General features: G+C 53.0%; 1 protein-coding gene across 1 annotated transcript in view; it reads right to left on the reverse strand.

The window, feature by feature from the left end:
* PCNX2 (pecanex 2) overlaps positions 1-13,829 on the reverse strand; it is a 215,149-nt gene that overhangs the window by 13,657 nt on the left and 187,663 nt on the right. The window contains exons 27-28 of the mRNA XM_054576753.1: positions 10,073-10,306; positions 8,566-8,678 (exon numbers count right to left, since the gene is read on the reverse strand). Coding sequence (XP_054432728.1) covers positions 8,566-8,678; positions 10,073-10,306 — 347 coding nt within the window. The remainder of the gene's footprint in view (positions 1-8,565; positions 8,679-10,072; positions 10,307-13,829) is intronic.

Here is a 13,829-nt window from a genome sequence, read left to right on the forward strand (position 1 = left end):
GAGCAGGTGGGCAAGAGCGGGGGAGAGCGTGAGACAGGAAGAGTGGGAGAGGGAAATGGACGCTCGGTGTCTCGCGCCACGTGGAGGCGGCGCGGGGGCCGGCCGAGCCCCGGCCGCCTCTGGGGAGCAGAGTCGCTTTGGAAATGTGTGACTGGAGTCTTCAGCTCAGAGGCTGTGTTAGAATGAATGAATCTCCTCAAAGGCTTCCCTTGACCCACCCAGTAAAAACACTACGAGAGCTCAGGTCTTGACCTCTCCCCACCTCGCCCTCCCGAGGTCGTCGGCTGGCAGTTTCCCAGCGCTTAGCTGGTGCGTGGACTCCGCACACACGCTGACTTGACGGTGTAGTAGTGATACTTCCACGCTCTCTTCACCCAGAAGGCCCCCTATTAGCTCTGAAACCCAGCCAGCCCCTCCTTTGGACCCTGGTGCGCTCTCCCCAGCCCCGGTAAAGGGCACCTAGAAGGAAAGCATCAGCGCCCCCGAAGGAGCCCCGCGGTCCTTTCCCTGGGTTTGGATTCAGGGGCCACGTGGAGAGGCAGCAAAGGGCCCGGCCCAGCAGAGCTGGGCGGATCAGGGCCAGAAGCGCCAGACCTAAGCTGCCGTCGTGGCCCCCGTACTGTGGCTCACTCTCGGATGCGTCTCTTGTCCTCATTGTCACCTGTTTCTTTCTGTGTAGGGTCGAGCATGTCCAGGCGTGTGTGGTGGCTGGGTGAGCAGCTTCCCAAGAGCCTCTTTAAAGGGGGGACCGAGTACTCAAGTGTGGTTGAGGACAATGGATATGTGTCAGTGGGGAAGGGACAAGCACACCGCAGTGCCCAGCATTCATCTGTCCCCTGGGACCCAGGCCTGAGTCCTGAAAAATGCCCAAGACGCGCCCAATAGGGCGGGGATGTTGGGAGGGCACAGCTGGCAGCTCCTGTAGGGAAGGGCACTGGCCAGCCGGGAGGACGAGGTGCCACCCAGCACAGCTCTCAACCACAGCGCCCAGCACGGGGCGCGTCAACAAAGGAGGCTGAAGGAGGCTCGGAGGACGTGGTGGGCACCACGGAGCAGCGGAGCCACTCCAGGGAAATGTGCCCCCGGAGCAGGGCAACCAGAGCCTTCCTACAGAGCGGCGGGGGATCATGGCGGCCAGGGCGGAGTTAGGAACAGGCTCCGGAGTCCGGCACGACCCTGCCATGGGAAACGTCGCCTACCTCGCCTTTCTGTGCTTTGGTTGTTCTGGCTGTAAAAGAGGGGCGATCATAGTACCCACCTCGTCCCCTCTTGTGCCTGGAGAGAGGGTGAGACGGACCAACTCACATAAAGAACTGAGCACCGTGCCCAGCACAGCGACCCTGAACTGGCAGGCCCAGGCAACGCAGGCTTCAGATACGAGCTAAGGATATTGATGTTGCAGAATCTCATAACGTCACTGGAAAGCAATCATGTGGCTAAAGGGCTTCTGAGGTATTGTTTCAAATAAATCTCCCGTAAATCATGAAGTAATTTCCAGGCGTGAAATAAAAAGGCAGGATTTGATGGAGAACTTTGTGAACCCACGTCTGACCTCGCGGTGCTTCACCACCCGCCCGTCCTCTGCCCCGGGCCGTCCCGTCGCTGGGCCGCTGCCCGTGTCTGCAGCGCGTGCTTCCTGATGCAGCCGGGGACCGGCACCGGGGGCCGCGACAGGGCCGACCGCCCTGCAGCTTGTTCCAGATCAAAAAGAGATTTCGACTCAATCGCCAGAGATTCTAAGTCAGCAGTTTGGAAGGGGGCCCAGGTCTCTATTTTGATCAAGGCGCCCAGTTCTGAGGTGCAATGAAATTGGGACTCGCGGGACCAGGACGTCCCCTAAAGATGTGCAGACACTCCGGGCAAGCACAGGAGCTGGGGCCCCGGGCTCCAGGCCAGGGGAGGAGGTGTTCCCACGGCGTTGCAGTTTAGGGTCCCAGGGATTCCGCTCCTTCTTCGAGGTTGCAAATCTTTTCTGTGTGTATTTTAAACCTATGTATTTTCCCTCAGCGCCAAGATTCTAATTTCAGCCTGATGACCCAACTTGAATCCCCTAGGTCAGGATCTTGCATCATGTTTACTTTGTCTATTTCCCTCTGGGTGCTGACCTCTGGCCTTCCAACCCCAGCCTGGCAAGTGGGCCTCCGTCTCATCCGTAAGACGGACCAGGACGACGTCGGACCCTGGCTGGGGCCGCATCCGCAGCAGGAGACTGCAGGGGCAGCAGAGGTTGCGTGCTGGGTTTGTGAAGAGCACTAGTTTCCTCTGTCGCTGAGGGTGACAGGGCGGGAAAACGGTAGGTGGGACCTCACACCATGACAGTGACCTCCTACCACAAGGTCGCACTTGTCAGGGCTCAGCCTCCAGCACAAGGCTTGACAGAGCCCACCTCTAGCTGGCTTGTTTGCCTATCATTTTTCAAGATTACATCTATTGTAAAATCTTCCATCCTTTTGGAAGGCTATTCTGCTCCAAGAGTTGGTAAAACTTCTTCCTCACGCAGACGTGTTGCGGCTGTCAGCTGCGGTCACCTTCTCGCCTTTTCGCTGCAAGTGGAGCGTCACCGGTCAGGCTCGGCTGCGCCCTGTCCAGGACCTTGGAAGGGTGGCAGAGCTCAAGCCACCCTTTAGCCTCTGGGGTGAGTGAGACTATTTTAACTTCCTACAAAAGCAGCCTTTCATATTAGTACACTTTCCTTCTGTGGGAGATGCGGTTCTCCAAGGCAGAGATGCCCCCCAAACTCCAAATTTGAAAAACATGATCATCGTTGGTCACATCCATATATGCCCCTTCTAACTCCACAGTAGAGCAACATGCTATTTTATTGGAAGACATTTTACGTACTGCATTCTTTTGATCACTGGCACTCGGCCTATCATTTAAGATGCGTCTCAGTTTCCTCATCCTCCTAGTTTCAAATGCGCGTAGTTTTCTTTCTCAAGGACTGTCCATCAGCTGCGTCCCTGTCCTAAAGTCAAGGTATCTCCCTTATCAATGCATCAGATGAGACCGAACGGGGGCTTCTGCTGGGCAAGACTCACCTGCCCGGGGAGGCAGCGTTCCAAGTCACCTGCTACTCTTCAGCATGCCGCAGGTGAGAATAACGTGTGGCGTCTCACAAGTACCCCTAAGGGCACACTTCTGATTTTAAAATCCCACAGGGATAGAGGGCACAGACACACACACACACACACACACACACACACACAGGTTGTGAGCCACTAATACTTCCAACGTAACTATAGCTAGTCTGAATAAAATGTTAGGAAGTTGAACCTGAATAAAATGTTAGTAAGTTGAACCTAAAATGTTAGTAAGTTGAAGAAGTAAGAATAATATATCACAACCAAGAGAGTTTATCTCCGAATTGTAAGGATGTTTCATTAAGCAGGCGGAATTCCATGAAAGTAACCCACTGCATTCATAGATTTTAGGAGGAGACTATCATCTAAGTGTGTGCCCCAGATTTTAAGAGTTCAACATCGTTTTCTGATAAAAGCTTTAGCAAGCTCGAAAGAGAAGGAAACTCTTTCTTGATATAAATGGCCTAATAGAAACATCAAAAACCTTATTTTTAATTCTAAAATACTACAGTTCCCATTAATGTCTGAATAAGACTCGGATGCTGTGATAGGTGGAACAATGGCCCCTCCAGGGGTGTCCGCGCCCCGATCCCTGGGACCCGTGATGATGTCACCTGCACGGCCGCAGGAGCTTCGCAGATGTGATCAAGCTGCGCATCCTGGGAGGGAAGGCTACCCTCAATTATCTGGGGGGGGGGGTCCAACGTCTGCGCAAGGATCCTTCCGAGGAGGGAAGCAGGAGCGGGAGGGGCTGAGTCCCAGAGCCGTCTGAAGGCGCTGCGGGCCGGGGAGACACAGGGCAGCGCGGGACACAGGCGGCCTCCGAGCGGGGCGGGGACTCCCGTGCGAGCTCCGGCAGGAATGCAGCGCGGAAGACCCTTGATTTTAAACGAGCGCAGCCCATTCGGGGCCCGTGGCCTCCAGAACTGTAAGGTAATACGTGTAGGTTGCCCTGAGCCACCACGTTTGCAGTAATTTGCTGCCACCGCAGCAGCCCAAAGCAAGTGCCGCCTGCAACACGCCCCGCAGGCCACGGCCAAAGTAACGGGAAAGGGAACCGCGTTACAACCGCAGGAGAGAAAAAGCCAAAATTGTCATTGTCTGCAAAGAGGCCTTGCCACCAGAAAAATGAAAGAGAATTAATTGAAATAGTTATGTGTTTATGATCGAGATCACGAGAGGTGCCCAGAAGGAAATCAATAGAAATATAGAGAAGGTAACAGGAAGAAAGATCTACTCATAATCACCAAAGACATTGAAAAAAACTGAATGATTACAAAGATACCCCGTATTATTAAATCATGTTCATTATTCTCTCAAATTAATCTATAAGTTCAATACAATCTCAACCAAAATTCCAACAGAAGTTTTTATAGAATGTGACTCTAAACTTTACCTGAGGAGGAAATAAGCAAGAATAGCGCCCCACCACAGAACTATAAAAGGTAAGAAAAAAGTAAAGATGAACTGACTGTCCTAAAAGATATCAAAAGAAAGTGTGACTCTAGTAAACCAAACAGTATGGTTTTGTGTGAAGAACAGAGAAACTGATCACTTCAACAGAAGTGCACATCCAGAAGCATACCATCACCTACGGGGACATCATACGGGGCCAAAGCAGTACTTCAAGCTGGTGGTGATTTTAAGTAACTAAGTAGCTAACTAACAATGAGCTATTTAGCAAATGATGCTGGACGATCAGTTGCCCTTTGGGGAAACTTGGAGTCCCTAGCTCCCCCGGTGCATGAAAATGTATTCTATGTGCATGTGTTGGGAGCCAGGGTCCCGCCTCCAGCATGTCCTCCTGGGCTCGCTAAGAATGCAGCGCCCAGGCCGTTCCTGAGAGCATCCTCGGGGCATGAAGTGACGTCATTCTGGGCCATAAAGCTCATTTACTGAAAATGAGTGTTCTGTGCTCTGTGTTACCCCTGCCCCCCGCCGACCCTGCCAGGCTTGGGGGCTGAGGAGACCCACATAAGTAGACTGTTGCTGTGCCGTAAGCAATCCTGTCCTTTGTCTCTGATGCAGGCGTCTCACGTCCTCGGCCAGAGTCCCTGACAGCAACAAGGAAGCCAATTAGCAAAGGACTGGAGTAAAATCCAGCCCCGAGATGGAGGAAATAAAGCGATGGAAGTGCCAGAGAAAAAGAGAAGCTAGTATTTTTATACCCTAGAGCTACAAAAACAGTTTTAAGAAAGACACAAAATCAAGAAACAGTAAAGTAAAAACTTTAAACAGATGTCATAAGTAAATACAAGAGACAGGTGTACCTACCTTAATAGAAAGTATTTTAATGCCTAGTAATATCTTAATATGAGAATAGCTCCTAAAAATCAGTGAGTCCCTAACAATAATGGGTTAAGCATATAAGTGGGCCAGCAATTCACAGAAAAAAAAAAGTGACCAATAAACATGTAAAAAGATTCTTATCCTCACTAGTAATGATGGAAATACAAATTCAAATAAGATGGAAATTTAAGTTTTTACCCATGAGACTAGAAAAATTAAAAAGACGGAATATCCAGCATTAGCAAGGGTATGGCAGAACACAGTTGGAGAGACTTCAAACTGAGACAGTTATTTTGGAGAGCACTTTAACTGTATCTATTAAAATTATGTTAAAAATTTTTTTGACTCTGGAACGATTTTTTTCCAAGCAAACCCATTTACTGAACCCTAGCACACGAAATGCTGAGCGCAGCTGTTGGGTTGAAGCGGGGGGCGGGGGTCGCCCCCCCACCCCCCGCAGGCTCCCGCCTCCCCCTCACACTGTGTCCCTCTTCCCCCCCGCCCCCCACCCCCCACGACGAATCCAAGAAAGTCGGAACTTCACGGACTTCTGTGAAGCACAGCCTGGGGCGGCGTGTAAAATCGGTTCCCTCTTGCAAGTCAATGGCTGAAATGAAAACACGCTGCAGGATGTACGGTGACGCAGGGCCTCTCGGGAAAGCGACCCGGGCCCAGATAATCAAAGCCCCCCGAGGACAGCAAGAGTATTACTCCCAGACTGATCTCATCGCTCCGTTGGGAAGGAGCAGAGCTGTCTCGGAGTGTTTGAAACAAAGGAAATCCCATCAAAACAAGGTTTAAAAAAACAGCTGGTGAGCGTGGTGCTTAATCAGGGAAAAATAAATAAAGCCGGCCAAGCAAGAAACCCCTGGATCAAGACGGAAGCGTCTCTGAAAATATCTTAGATAGGAACGGAAAGGGGGAAATCTTTGAAGCGTTTTGTTTGCAATTTGTACAGAAAATTTGAAATTTATAAAAACCTCAAAGAGATCAAAACGCAGCTCACCTGCCCGGGCGCTATGAATATCTGAGGACTCAGTTTGTGATTTTTGAGTCCAAACCACCCCACCCCGAAGCCCTTCTCCAACAGTGTTGTTTGTCTATCTGCCGCTTACTGAGGAGCCTGCTGTCCCGGTGTACGCCGCCCACCAGTGTTAGGCTTGCAGACAATTGTCAAATTTAGTCCCAGGTGACCCCACTGGTGCTTCCCCGGGTCTAGCCCAGGGCTGAGCCAGGTAGGGGGACAGAGCGGGGCCAGGAGCCAGGCAGCTCCTCCCAGAATGGCTCCTACAACAGGTATTCACTCACTACGTCAGGATTAGCCCTTCTCGCCTTTGCAGAAAACCATGCAATTTTGGGATGTGGGAGTGGAAAGAGCAGCTACCGTCACAAATTTGGTCCGTCCTTTCCCTCTCAGTGACTCGGGGCTCCTGCCTCCAGAAACGATGAGAAGTGTCCGCCCCGCGGCTTCACCCTTACCCGTCCCCAGCCCACAGCGGATGAAGCCTTCCCGCAGCTGCTGCCAGCAATGGCTCACAGTCGCCCCCTGCAGGACGGGCATTCAGAAACACGGTCGACAACCTCCCTGGACTCGTCCACCCCACGGCCGGGGGTTGTGAGGATTGTTAGATGAATAACAAGTGGGTTTGCCCTTAAGAAGCTTCAAATCCAACCCAATAACAAAACACACTCACGTCAAATATGAAAAGCATGCAATAATACGACACAGAAGCACTGAAGAAAGTCCAAGGAGAGGAGAAACCACGGAGGGAGGCTAAAGAGAACCCTTTGTGTTCGGCCCCCTGGTTCTCCATGATTCTCGACCCTGGACACGCACTGAATTGCCTGGGGAGCTACACAGATCCTGGTGCGTGGTCCCCCACAGACGTTCTGCTGGAATTGGTACGGACTGGGCTGGGGCTGGGCCTCAGGAGACTTAGAAGCCCTTCAGGAGATTTTAACGAAAGTAATCGAGGAGCTGCTGCTTCTTCTTTTTTAAAAAAAGTTATTTATTTTTAGAGAGAGGAGAAGAAGGAAGAAAAGAGAAGGAGGGAAACATTGATGTGAGAGAGGAACATCGATCAGTTGCTTCTCATATGCGCCCCAACCGGGGACAGCACCCACAACCCAGGCATGTGTCCTGACTGGGAATTGAACCAGTGATCTTTCATTTTGCAGTATGACATCCAATCAATTGAGCCACATCGGCCACAGGTTTCCTTTTCTTTTTTTTAATCCTCAAGGATATGTTTTTATTGATTTTAGAGAGAAAGGGATGGTGGGGGGTGGGGAGAGAGAGAGAGAAACATCGATTGGTTGCTTTCCAGACACGCCCTGACCCAGAATCAAACCCACAACCTTCTGGTGTACCGGACGCTGCTCCAACCAACCGAGCCACCCAGGCAGGGCTCAAGGAGCTTCTAACGGACAGCAGAGTTCAGAACATCTGGTCCCCAGAGGCAGGTATCAAAGGAGACGCCTGTGAAACAGCCTCCGATTGGGGGGTGAGGTGACTGATGAAATTCACAAGAGCAGCTTGGCTGGGGGGCAGGACGGAGGCACCGCGGGGGTGCCAGGCTCAGCCCCTGTCCTTTGTGAGTGAAAGGTCAGGAGCTCCTTCGTGAATCAGAGATAAGACCGAATGACAGCGGGAGAGGGAGGGTGGAAGGGTCGGGAGCTTCGCTTTGGTTTTGTTCTTTAAAAAGAGAAGCTGGCTGTTTACATGCAGAGGGAGAAGATCCAGGCAAAAGAGGGTCTGAACCGGCAGGAGGGTCTGAACCGCAGCGGGGACGGCCTGTGAGTCACAGCCCCCCAGGGACACACGGAGCGGGGTCTAGACTAGCGTGCCGATGTGAAAAAACGGGGAACAAGTCACGTTGAAGGAGCAAGAATTTTGCCAGGCATTCATATGCATGATTTCATTTAATCTTCCCAGCAAATCTGCAAGCGCCCCTGTAACACCCAACACCCCGGATTTCCGGGATTTTGGCCGTTCCACAGTACTGTCATTTCCAACGCTGACACGCGCAGGAATCACAGCGACCAGAAAAGGCCTGTCGCAGGCCCCGCGTGATTGATTATGGGAAGGACTATCTGGAAGAAGTATAAGCAGCACCATGGGTGAAATAAAGTGGCTGGGAAAAAATCTGTCAAAAATACAAACTACCGACGCCTGTTCCAGCCGTCTGCGCCGTACCTGAGAGCCGTGTTGTGTGCGGCAGTCCCCAGCGCTCTCCTCCCGAGGATGCACAGGGCGAAGGACAGGGTCACTAGGGGCGAGTCCTCGTCACTGTCCAGGGCCTTTGAAGACTGAAAGAGCAGAGATGTTAGTTAATTCAGCCGTCACACAGGCGCCCACAATGCGCCGCACAGGCTCACGGATGCAGGGTTCCAGGAGGCAGATCCGGTCAGCATGTCCGGTCCCCGCTGGAGTGACCGGGGGTCTGGAACTCTCTGCTTCCTGAAGTGGTTCCTCTTGTGGCTGGACATGCCAAAGAAATATAAGTGAGGACGCTACCGCAGGCGAGAAAAGGGCCCCGTGGAGCCTACCTGCCTGATCGCCTGGATTCTGTGTACGGCCCTAAAGGTCGTGATGATGGTCAGAAGTTATAGCCAACCAAACGTCCACCTTCACGCGGCCCAGTGCCCACCCGTCCCACCGTGCAAAGCAGTGCAGAGGCACGTCCGGCGTGAAGAGAAGTACAGGAGTCAAGTGCCAATGAGGGACGTCTGCTCGCCCTCTGATGAGAGCCCAGCGAGTTGACCGCAAGCCCACCGTCAACACCCAAACCAAGGCGGCCGCCCAGAGTCAGCTTTAAAAGGCGGCCGGGGAAGGGCAGGGGAAATTTAAAGTCAAACTGTCTTTAGCAAGAAATATATGATTCCATGAACCAACTGAGGACGGAGGAAAGCCGCCACAGGACCGTCAGGCGTAACGGATCCTGTGCATATCGCCGCCACGTCCTCCTTGCGCGTCTGGAGGAGGCAGGGGCCTTCCTGCCTCCCCACCGCCCGTGTGCGGTCATGCCACTGATTTACCCTCTACAGTCACACGACAGACTTCACGGTGACTGACGAGGTCGCTTTCAACCTGGACCTACTGCCTCTATCCACGTGTCCACAGGCGGATGCAGCTTTGTGTCCCAAGAAGGAAAGCCAGCCCCCTGCCTCCACTGGCTTCTCTCCCCTCTGCTCCTCCTCGCCCGCCCTCCCACACGTCTCTGTGTATGAGCTGTCCCTGTCCCTGGTTTCCTGCCCAGGAGGCTGCCCTCGTCTCTAAAGGGGGCCTCCACAAGGGAGCCAGGATGCACCACAAGCAATCGGGAGTCCCGGGGCCACCAGATTAATAGAATTTTGTGTTCGCAGTGCGGGATGTGCAGTAACCCCCTGGACCGCACACAGATGTCCTGGATCTGAAAAAGTGACTTTAAACAAAGAAGTTTTCAGAGCTTCAAAGCTGAGGGAGGCGCTTAAACCTGCTCTGACCCTAAGTGCAGAATACAGGGAAATAAAACTTCAAGGCTCCTCCATGAATTCTTTCAATTGTTAAATAAACGGTTACCCAAATACCAATGTTTTCTCTTCCTTTTATTGTATTTGTCTAGCAGAGAGGATAGGAAAGAGATCGACTGTACAGTTTATCTTGTTTTTCAAACGTACAGTCTGCGGACGGCCCCCAGCCCCAGCCCCCGCGCCGCGCCTACCTCCTGCCTTTTCTGTGCGCAGTACTGGATCCACTCAAGGTAGACGTTGCAGTAGCTGGCACGCGTGATCCCCTGGAGACACGGGACGTAGTCATCGTCAATGTTAATGCTGAACATCGCAAGGTCACGCTCGATATAATGCCACTTGGCAAAAGGCTGCAGGGACTTCAGGAGGGACTCATTTTTGATCCAGGAGAGGAGTTTGGGGGACGTTACCATGTAGTATATTATACTCTGTGGAGAGAAAGTAAGATTTTGAGTCCCTTCAGCTGCTCCAAAGCCAGAAAGGCTTGTTATTTATTGTATCTCATAAAGTCAATTGCTATCAGAGAAGTAGGAACCATGAACCCACACATATGGTGTCATGTATATTTCCTACTGGAGTCAGAGGATAGAGTCCACTTGGGTCACTGTAGGGAGGAGGGAAGCGTGACGAACAGGCCGCTAACAGAACGTCCCAGAGCAGACTTTCCGTGGGGGGAAGGGACAACCGACAGCCCTCTCCTGGCTGAAAGACGCACACGAAGGACCCTCCATCACTGCAGGCGTCTGCGGGTGCTGGGCTGGGCTGATGCAGCTGAGAGGCCGGGCCGACCCTCGCCCAGGGCCCCCGGCCGCAGTGGTCAATGAACTAAAGCCCCAGGGTTCTGACGGGAAGTTCTTGTGACACCGTTGCTGTAACCCCCGTGCATGCGCAATGCTGGGCGCCCCGGCGGCGGGCATCTGGGGCGCATCCGAAGGTAGCTCACGGTCCTCTCTGCCGGGCACGCCCCTGGGAGGCCCAGCGGGAGAGGAGGCCGCCCCCGGCTTTGTTATTCTGGGCCACAACTTTATTGCAGGCCGCATGGTCGTTTTTGAATGAATTCCTCTTTCCAAAAGGCTAGCACATGGACTGGAGGAGTAAAAATATGACCCAGAAACTGACCATCCGAGTCCAAGGCGGGCACATCAGCAGCAGATGGGACTCCGGTGCAGAGGCGTCCCCCCAGCCCAACGCTCCCTGCGTTTTCATTTCTCAGGGCGACAGGAGCCGGGCTGACCGGGGACCTTGCTGGTCTGATCTGGAAATCAGGGGCCACGGGGTGGGGGGGCGGGGAGGGGGGAGTGGCGTTCGATGCAAAGAGGCAGCGAGGCGTGTTCCTGTGGAATCAAACCCTTAGCGGGCGGGCTTCTCTGGGGAAGTCAGGCATACGGCACGGACGTGGACAGGCCGAGGTGACAAGCCAGGGGAGCGAGTGGGCAGAGGCACCCGTGCTGTGTTCTTGGCCCCCCCCTCACTGCCTGGGCCGTGGAATCTGGTCGGGGTGGCTGAGGTGTCTGGTTTCCAGTTATTCCGGGAGAGTGAGCAGGTGAGCAGGGGAGCAGACAGACAGGTCGTCTCCGGCTTTGGCTGAACAACAGGCAAACCACGGAGTCAGCCCCCATGGTTAGGACCCAGGGCAGCCCTTAGTCACTCGGGGCTCCACAGTCCTGCTGACCCCAAAACAGGGGACGGGGGGATGAAGTCCACAGACAGTCAGTAGAATTAGGCAGGTCATAGGTTCTCCAGCAAGCACAGCACGCAGGACAACAGTGCTGGCCTTGAGAAAGCCCTTCAGCCCTGGCTGGTATGGCTCAGTGGACGGAGCGCCAGCTTGCAAACCAAAGGGTTGCTGGTTCGATTCCCAGTCAAGGCACATGCCTGGGTTGCGGGCCAGGTCCCCTTTGGGGGGCGCTTGAGAGGGAACCACACATTGATGTTTCTTTCCCTCTCTTCTCCATCCTTCCCCCTCTCTGAAAATAAATAAAGTCTTTGAAAAAAACCTTTAAAAAAAAAAAGAAACCCCATCAGTGTCAGGAAGGAGGGAGGGAGGGAGGGAATGAGGGAAGGAGGGAACTAGGGAAGAAGGGGCCAAAGGAAGCTGAAAGCAGAGGGTGGAGGGCAGAAGCACTCATGTTGCCGCTTTTCATAGTTGTTTTGAGGTGTAAAATGAGACAATGTGTGCGAAGAGCCCAGTCTAGCACGGGTACACATGCAAGAAATAATAATAACCCTGCATCTCTGGCATCTGTGACTTGCTGCCCAATAAGCCTGAGGTGGCCGTCGCAGCCGCCACACTGAGGTCTGAAGCAGGGCTCGGGGACAGGGGACAGGGGACAGCTTAGTCTGCGGCGGTCGCCAGAGCGCACGTCTAATATTCAAAAAACGTAGATTCTCGATCTGGAGGGCTCTCTGTTGCCTTCTCACCTTTGGTAACTTACAGCTTCGGGGAGGGGGACGGTGTAAGTAACCGGCCCAAAGTTACACGCAAATGAGGATCTGTGACCCTGGCCCAAGTGCCGCTTCTCCGCTGACAGTTTCAAAGGGGAAAGAGAGCTGCGGTCTGTCCAAACATCTGGCTCTGGCCCACATCTGGGCTCCTTTTCCCCAGTAGGTCCCACTCAGGAGTCCCAGAGAGGAATAACAAACAAATCAAAGGGGAACGTTTACCTTTCCATTCATTTCTGAGGAAGGATGCAAATAACCTCTCAACCCATGAAGTTAGAATACTTAACAAGGGCTTTGAATGCCAGAGGTTAAAACTCCTTCCTCTAATTTGGACAAAATCCTGCCGCGTTGCCTTTGGAGCAGAGCCCCAGCTCTGTGCTCAGCTCTCGGTGCGAGGGGACGAGGGGACGAGGCACCCATCCCCCTCACCCGGAGGAAACAGAACCGCTGCAGCTACTTGCAAACCGTACCCCGTTTCCACCGCATTTAGGCAGAAATCCTGTCAGGGATATGCCAACGAATGAACAGTGTGAAGTCCTCCCGAATCTGTCAGAATGAGATGGATACGATACTAAGTAGAGCTGGTAAGTCAGGACAGTGGGAATCGATGGCGTAGGCCCTGATCCGTGTGGGAGGCAGCCCCTCCTGAATTAATCCCGCCTATCTGTCTCCTCCAGCAGGAGTCTCCCGGTTTCTCATTTTAATTGTAGATCAGCGTTTTCTATCAGGCAGCTCAGTCAAGGAAGGGGGCCTGCCGGGCAGACCGACGTGTCCGGCTCGTCTGCAAGGCAAGCGATAAGCCCATCTCCTTTCTACAAGAGTCGGCAGAAACAATGGCGGCAGGAACTCCCTTGCAGACAGCGGGGGTCTGGGCTGAGAAGGGGCTTTAAACACGAATGAATGGGGGACAGATGGTGGGGAGCCCTGGGAACTTCAAGTCCGGGAAGGAAACGATTTCAAATGTACTCATGAAAGGTCGGGGAACTGACTCAGTTTATTAGGAGATTAAAAAAATCCTTTTGTGTAAAGGAATTATTCTGAGCTTCTCTTTCTCTTTTTCTTTTTCTTTTTTGATTTGCCTGTTCAATCAAAAATAATAAAAAGAATAAAACTGACCTCGTGAAACTTAGAGCTACGAAGGCAATTTTATTCACCCAGGAATGAAGACCAAAGAAAAAAGCAGTCATTACTTTTTGCCCTAAAATGCGGTTTCTTCTCTTCTAACAGCCACTGGGCACTCCTGAGGTCGTCTTCCGCGAACTGCCCCGGCCTGTGAGTGCAGGTTCTGAGCAGCCCTCGCCGGAGGGGAGGAGAGCAAGCGCCAACGAACAGGCCTGTTGGTGCGCAGGTGTCAGGAGCTGCACCTGCGACCCAGTCTGTCCCCGAGGCTCCGCCCCTCCTGAGTGCTGATCTGGAGTTCAGATCTGCCTGCAGTGAGTGGTTCCCAAGCCTAGCTATGCATCGAATCACTTAGGAAACATTTAAAACTGCAGGTGTGTGGGCGGGGCC

This window comes from Pteronotus mesoamericanus, unplaced genomic scaffold (assembly GCF_021234165.1).
Source record: "Pteronotus mesoamericanus isolate MK-2021 breed Mesoamerican mustached bat unplaced genomic scaffold, CSHL_Meso_final contig_347, whole genome shotgun sequence".
Classification (NCBI taxonomy): domain Eukaryota; kingdom Metazoa; phylum Chordata; class Mammalia; order Chiroptera; family Mormoopidae; genus Pteronotus; species Pteronotus mesoamericanus.